General features: G+C 33.3%; 1 protein-coding gene across 1 annotated transcript; it reads right to left on the bottom strand.

The window, feature by feature from the left end:
* Positions 1-2665: 2665 nt before the first annotated feature.
* LOC137733036 (polygalacturonase At1g48100-like) lies at positions 2666-5555 on the bottom strand. The gene is made up of 7 exons (XM_068472262.1): positions 5273-5555; positions 5022-5150; positions 4675-4851; positions 4346-4553; positions 3760-3841; positions 3475-3583; positions 2666-3321 (listed from the first exon to the last, which is right to left on the bottom strand). Exons 1-7 carry the CDS (start codon positions 5534-5536, stop codon positions 2890-2892), a joined length of 1401 nt encoding a protein of 466 aa, XP_068328363.1. The 5' UTR covers positions 5537-5555; the 3' UTR covers positions 2666-2889.
* Positions 5556-7826: the final 2271 nt, after the last annotated feature.

Raw genomic sequence — 7826 nt, 5'->3', positions numbered from 1 at the left:
ATTTTCTTGGCGATATGGAAAAACATGTACTATGGTGAGAACATGTAAGTGATTTTTTTTTAATTATCAAATTGTCGCGTAATTCATATTACTAATTTACATGATATTTAAGTGAGGGAAGCGTTCTTTTAAGTTACTGGATCAATAAATGAACGTTGATGAATTGATAAATGAGTAATGTTAGATAAACTAATTTTTTAGATCAAATTTATAAACTGCTCCGACATCCAAATTTAGGAGTTTGGTTTTCTTGTTGATAGGTGGGAGTGGGTTTAGGGGTTTCTTAAATCTGGATTTGGTGAGGGAGAAAGAGAAAAAGAGGTTGATGATCGGGTGATTTTTAGGCGGGGCGAGTAAGGGTTGCTGCTTGAGATTGGGGCGGTTGACGGGTTTTGGGATGAGGAGTTTTGGTGGCTGTTTAATTTTTGCTATATCTCGTTAAGTTTATTTATTTTGGGAAAATTAGAATGTCGTACATCTTTTCTATAGTTGTTAGATTAAACATTCATTCCTTTTAAAGATTTGATTAAGATGCTTTGATCAATTGTCACCTCAATAATTTTCTATTTATTTATTTTCATGTCATTAATTTAAATGCATTTATATAGAGGCATAAGGTAACTTAGCAACTAATTGCCTATAATATAGGAATTTAATTTCATCAATTCCCTTCTACGCATTAAATGATATTTTTTTAATAAAATAAAATAAAAAATTAATTAACTAATTCCTCATTTCCTTATTATCAGTATTTAAAAAAAAAATCTCCTTCTATTAAAAATGTCTCAATAAAAAGTCTTCAATACATCTTTTTTTCACGTATAGATATATAAAAAATATACTTAAAACTTATGGTACATTTGAGAACAAAAGTATCGACTTTTGGTACGTTTAGATTTCAAATGTACCATAAAATCAAATGTGCCCATTGGCAGACAACCCTTTTGGTACGTTTAGATTCTAAATGTACCAAAAGACCAAATGAACAAAAAATCTCAAATGTACCGCAAAACCAAATGTCTCTATCAGATAACCATTTTTGGTACATTTACATTCCAAATGTACCGAGAAATACAAAAAATCAAATCCACTATAAAACTAAATGTGTTCATATTATAGGTAACTAGACGTAGCTATATAATCAAACAAATCTTTATTATGTGTTGGGTCTTCTAAATAATAAAATCTAACAATTTTTTTTATAAATATTCTACTATATTCACAAAAAAAAAAAAGTAAAAATTATAACAAACAACAAAAAAATGCATAGAGATGGATAATAAATGCACAAATATAGGGATAATAGGAAAAGAAAAAAAAAGAAAACGAAATGTGCAGGAGAAGTCGTGAAAAACTAAAATTATAAACAAAATTGAACTTATGTGAAAAGCAGAAATTAATAACCAAAATTTTAGGAAAATGTTAGATCAAATTTTCAAAATGAGTGTATGTTTAATCTAAAAAATTAAAAAACGAGGCGCCTATATCAAAACGCCCCATTTATTTTTAAAGAAAATTTGTAGAAAGTTAACAATGTTATGTGTGGCGTTGAGCGTGTGAAAAGATGTTAAAAGAACGACGTTGTCACAGGCTGGGCTCTGCAGATTTGGAATGAGTTAACCAATACTAATAAGGAATGATCAAATATTCAAAGACTTAAAAAAAGGAGTAGACAGACAGTACGTGCATGATTATTTACCCTAAAGAAACAGGCACCACATCATCTTTATTTGTTTATGTAAAATTTCTTAGGCCATGCGCGTGCGTTGAGCCCCCCCTAAAGCCTGCGTTGGACGGTATGATCACCCACCTTCTCTTCCACTACCTCCACCAAAACTCCCTCACAAACACCTTAAAGTTTAAACATTACAATCCATCCAACTCAAAAGCTAAGTCAGACCCACTCAAACGGGTCGGGGTTTTAAAATATGGACACTTTTGTTAGTAAAATAACGAGTGATCAGAATAGATGATTTAAAGTGAGCACAAATTTAAATAATTGAGACAACATCAGGTTATATTTACTATACCGAAAGAGAATCAACCCAGGGTATTTCATACAAAACCTTTGAGTCTTTGAGTCTTTTAAGGTCTCGATTTTCTTGTTTTTGTGGGTTAAACTTGTTTTGATTTATTTCTTAGTACTGATCTTACTTGTATTCTAGGTTATTGTTTAGATTTGTTTTCTAATTATATTTATTGTACTTTGGTTCTCCTATAAATTCCGCCAATGTGGAGAAAATAAAGTACTACAAGTTCACCATCACAAACCTTTGTTGTAATTTTGTGAGATTAAGAGAAAATTCATAAGGATAATGCTTGTGTTCCCCGTGGTGAGACTTACTTGTCCCCCACTTACAATTAACAAACGTTTACCATCAAAACATCATATTCGGAACCGTTTATACTCTTTATCATCATCTAAATATCATATATGCAAAAAATCCTTCAATTTGTAGATCGTTTAGTCATTCATACATGTTAAACCAATTAACGATTTTGATAACAAGTGACATTCTCATGATGAACCGCCCATTTGTTTTATGCTTAATTAAGATCTCCAAATTGAATAATTTTTTGCTTATAAAGAGAATGAACAATTCTGATTATGATATTCGGATGGTAAATGTTCGTTAATCACGGGAGGGACACAAGCATTATCCAATTCATAAATTTAATCTTAAAACCTGTATTTTTAGCAGATGAATGAAAGACCATGCTAATACGTATCACATTATTTGCTTTTATTCGTAATACAAAGTTTACAAACTGAATTATTACATTACAAAGACCACATAAGCTAACACCATCACATTCAATCACTAAATATATTTTTGTAGAATGGAAGCTATCAAGGAAGCCATGCACTAAAATATTCAATAAATTTTTCTAACACATAATATTCTTCTCGTGTGACTTTGCTATATTCTTGAGTAGTGGATTCCCATCTCTTCCCAAGCAGTAGTCTATGCTTGAAGGAACCAATGGAGCTTTTGTCTTCCCGTAAGAGTTTTGACACCAATCACGTCCAGGTGATGACCTCAGCTTCTCAGATATTGGCTTGAGCTGAATATCAATAAGGTCCACATCTGTGCATGGAGTGTCACTGCTACAATTTAGAAGAATAGGCTGCTGTGTATAATTCCCGGTAATCCGTTCGTATTTAACACCTGAGATTGCTACAGCTCCTCTATGGTTTTTCTTGCACATAATTTTTTTTAATTTTTTGTCACAATAGTTCTGGTCTATCACGATAGGTTTGCCCACATTGGAAACCTCGATATTCGAAAATGATACATTCTTCACAGATCCCCGTCCGCCCTGTAAAAATCAAGGATTTAATTAGCTGAATCGAATTCATCTGCGTAACATAGAAAATACATGGTTTAATTGAAACTATTCTAGTAAGATCATATAATTAGGTTTAATATATATATATATATATATATATATATATATTATGTATTTATATACCGGCCAAGTCTTGATCCTAACTCCTAATTGAGTGTTGTTGAATGAAATGTCGTTCACAATAATGTTTGAGACACATGCTGTACTTTGGTTTCCTCCAAGTCCTCCTAGACTGTAAGAACAAAAAGAAATAATAAATTGATGCATCACCAAGATAATAATAATTCCAAAAAAACTCAGACGTACTACAAAAATTAAAAATAATTAAAATTGAAAAGGGATCATAATTAATTTTTAAATTTGATATTAAATAATAAAATTGGTGATCGACAATGCGATACGACATACCTTATGCCATGGCCAGGGCCACATTTAATATGATGAACATGAACATTATCGCAGCCTGTTTGTATGGACACACAGTCATCTCCTGTTAAAATTAAAAGTAGAAATCAAACACACGAATTTAAAAGTATATAATATTATAAAGTGGAGTTCGATCAGTCCCGCAGAGTAGCCAGAGATTTTAAAAAGTCCAGTCGGCAAGTTGCGCTATTTTTTTTCCTAATTCTGCATTCCCTCCTGGCTTCAGTGGCAGTTTACCGTTTAAAATACTTTTTTTAGCCACCATGAAAATTTTTCAAATTTTTCTTCCTCGTACCACCTAACTATACTTTCAAGTGTGCACTGCACGATCTAGGCACTAGGAACTGACTGGTTTTAAGGGAAAAAAAAATTGTGTTGCTACTGACCTTTCAAAAATATGAATGCACTCTTTTATATATATGTACAAATTTTCCTCTTGTGTTTCATAAATTTGAAATGCTCATAGATTTTTTGGAGTGTCAGTAATAACTCTCATGTAAACGACAAAAAGAAAGGAGGGAGTAATTTATGATCACGTATATATTATGGCCTGATTGTTAATTCTTACCACAGCCAATAGTAGAATGCTGAATTTCCACATTTTTGGTGTTTTGCAAGTGAATGCCGTCAGTGTTTGGGCTATTCTCTGGTGAAGTTATGGTAATGTTGTCAACTTTGATCGACGCAGAGTTGTCAAATTTTAGATGGCACTGAGGACTGTTTAAGATTTTGATATCGCGAACTGTGACGTCAAAGCCTGAATAAAATCTTAAAGCCTGCATGCAATGAAGAAATATTATGGAAAGCGCTTGCAGGGAATTATAATGCATGCATGTCATCAAGTTAATTAAATCATGATTAAGAAAATAATTAGACAACAAGAGAAAAAATAATTACAGTGGGTTTCGATTTCGGGATGTGGTTGGACTTGCTCCACCAGTCAAAGCCCTGGCCATCAACACTACCAGTGCCCTGGATGGTGAAGTTATGGACGTATTTTAAGTTTATCCATTGTAACAAACCGGAATCTGGCCAGGAACCTGCTTTTGATGGAGCCAAGAGAGTTCCATCTATCTGTTGGAATTCCAAATTAACAAATTAATTATGTTTGCATATTTAACATTTTTAACTTGGAGAAAATCAAAAAAGCATGTCCTTTTTACATTTTTCCATTTATTTAATTATTTCGTAATATAGAAGAATATGGTGATAAAGTGATAAAAGAAGAGAGAAAATTAATAAACCTGAAGAACAAGGTCAGGCATACACGCGCCTTCAAGTGTTACGGGGTGGACGAGGAACTTGAATCCTGATGGGATTTCGACAGTTGCCCCTTTAACCCTGCAGGCAGCTTTCCATGCTGCTAAGAGTGCCTGCATATTAGGTGGCATTAGCTCAAGATAATAAGAAAATATGTTATTCTCTCTGACTCTTCAAAACAAACACACACAATGCAGTTATGCAAACACGTGTACACTTTCCATTATTGTTTTACCTTTGAATCATCGGAGACTCCATCACCCTTGGCTCCGAATGACAGGACGGGGAAAGTTGTTCGAGAACCAGAGGAAGGAAGAGGGGCTGGAGCAGGGCCAGGCAAATGTGATTTATGACTGCCACCCTTCCCTTTATGATGTTCATTATGTGGTTTGCTCTTCTTGTTGTGATGAGTTCTTGCATCAATTGAAACTATAGAAAATGTGACATAGACAATTAAAAATAAAAAAAGGAGAGTAGATGAATTTCTACTTCTCTTCATCTTTATTTTACGCTTTATGTCTTCTTAGATCAAAGAGAGGTATTGTTATTTCTGAGTTTCCTTGAATCATGAGTATTTATAGACAGTTTGTATAGGGCTCTTTTACGAAAATAGCCTTACTTGGATTCTTTTCCTACCCTTTATCTCTCTAGCGGGCTTTTAATTATACTATGCATCTATATGCATTAGGGTTTAGGGCTAAATTATCAATCTTCCAGGTAATTACTTAAGTTGTAGTCTAAAATTTCATTTCATGCAGTTGTCCTCAAGATGGCTACATACGCGAAAAAACAAGGAACAAACAGATTACAAATTCAGAGTATTATTTCATTCAAAGGAATAAAAGATGTTACATATTTGCCAAGACAGCTACATAACGTAAAAATTTACATTTAACCAAACTCCTTTCCCACCAACTAAATTGCAAAGTGTATTTATAAAAACCATATTTTTATCAAACAAAGAGTAAATAATAGAAAAGTCATTATCAGAAATTACCATTTGCTTGACGAAAGTTTGCCCGACAAATCAATTTTCATTGGGTCAAGATACTTTTTCCGACAAAAAAAAAACTTTAGTCGACCGAACATGGTCAACGTTTAGGTTTTTGTCAAAGACTTTGCGCGATGAAAAAAAATCGCAATGTAAAGTAAATTTCTTTGGGCAATATTTTGGCGGCAAAGGGGAAAAATTGGTGTGTATTGTGTCACCATTTGCTCGACGAATTTTCACTTCATCGGCTTATAGTTCGTCGGGCAAAGTATACTAAGCCGTTGGGCAAAGGTCCACGATACCTGACAAAAAACTCACTGACACTTTTTTTGCTCAACGGTGTTATTAGACTTCGTGCCTTCTCTTTGTCCTGCTCCTTTCTTTTCTTCTTCCTTCCCCGCGCTGCTCTCTGTTCTTCCCAATTCATTAAAAGACTATGTGCCTTCTCTTTCTCCTTCTCGTTTCTTTTCTTCTTCCTCCCCACGCTGTTCTTTGCTCCTTTCAAAATTCTGTCTCTCTCTCACTCACACTCATCGTCCATCACCCAATAAAGAGAGGAAACACAAATAGTTTTTAAGGTTTCTACGTGAACACATGTCTAACGCCAACAAAACATTAATCTTTGATTGATTGAGCTGTCATTAGTCGATACTGTATTCTATATTTTTACCCTAATCTGAGTTATACTTTATTTTTATTTTGTGAGAATTTGGATACTTTGCTTTATATTTTGATTAAAACAGAACATGTAAGTCTACTTTGTGCAAAAAGTGATTAAACAAAGGATTTTTGGAGTAATTCCATTTGGAATAGATTCGCAAGTCAATGACGATGATTGTGTCAAAATCTCAGCCCAAAATTCTAATTCGTTTTATCGTAGCAATTAAATGAAGGAAGATGAGCAATGCTGCCAGATTCACGTTTTTGGCGTTGTGGCCCATAATTAAAGATGACGGTTTTTTTAAGGAAACTTCCCTTTGCAAAATTGTAGGAGACGTTTTTATCTTTTCAACGCCACCTCGTATGCCTGATTTGGTGCTGATTTGGTCATAAAACGTGTGGATTCTTTGGCTGACCAAATTACCCAAGTTAAGATAAGAATGTGTTTTCTAGTTATATGAATTTATTTGGGAAACCTATTTTAGATAGGATTCGGATTTCTAAGTCTATTTCTATGTTGAGTTTGGAGCCCAAAGGGATAGAGCGTTTTCGCTAGGACAATTCAGTTTAGGAGCTTTGTCAATTTACAACTTTATTCTACAAGGGTGTTTTCTATCTTTTCTTCTTAATAATATTTTTTTTTTCAAAACAAGTAATCGGATGCAGTTTATGTTGGAATGCTACCCTAAAATTGATGAATCATTCTTGTGATTGATAATTATAAGTTCACTTAAGGTGAATGTCACGCTCTTAAGGGTTCATGGGTTTTCGAAAGGTTTTCACAAAACTTTATGAGTCTTGCATGTTTAAATTTGATCAGAATATCACAGACAGATTGCATGTTGGATATACACTTTAGCTTGATGCCACAAGTAGAATATGCATTAGGAAAATCTAACCTTCAAAGTTTGTCTATGTTAGCTCAAATGTAATTGATAGAACTACATAGAATTGTTAATGGTGACGGCTAAATTCTAGTGCCTTTTACTCTTGAATTCCTAAACGGTGTGTTTTGTGTACTTTCTTTGATTCAATTTCTTGCTGACTTAATTAATTTATTTACTTTCTTGAAATCTTTATTTTATTTCACAATTTCAATCTTTTCTGAATTTTGTATCGATCATACTTAATTATAAAT

The sequence above is a fragment of the Pyrus communis genome, chromosome 4, assembly GCF_963583255.1.
Source record: "Pyrus communis chromosome 4, drPyrComm1.1, whole genome shotgun sequence".
Taxonomy (NCBI): domain Eukaryota; kingdom Viridiplantae; phylum Streptophyta; class Magnoliopsida; order Rosales; family Rosaceae; genus Pyrus; species Pyrus communis.
The sequence above is the reverse complement of the archived record's forward strand: the minus strand, read 5'-3'. Positions and strand labels throughout refer to the sequence as shown.

Coding starts and splice junctions, on each gene's coding strand:
- LOC137733036 (XM_068472262.1), bottom strand. CDS start 5,536: ATGAAGAGAAGTAGAAATTCATCTACTCTCCTTTTTTTATTTTTAATT. Junction 4,852..5,021: donor TGCCTGACCTTGTTCTTCAG/GTTTATTAATTT, acceptor GAATTCCAACAG/ATAGATGGAACTCTCTTGGC. Junction 3,584..3,759: donor GGCCCTGGCCATGGCATAAG/GTATGTCGTATC, acceptor TTGTTCTTACAG/TCTAGGAGGACTTGGAGGAA.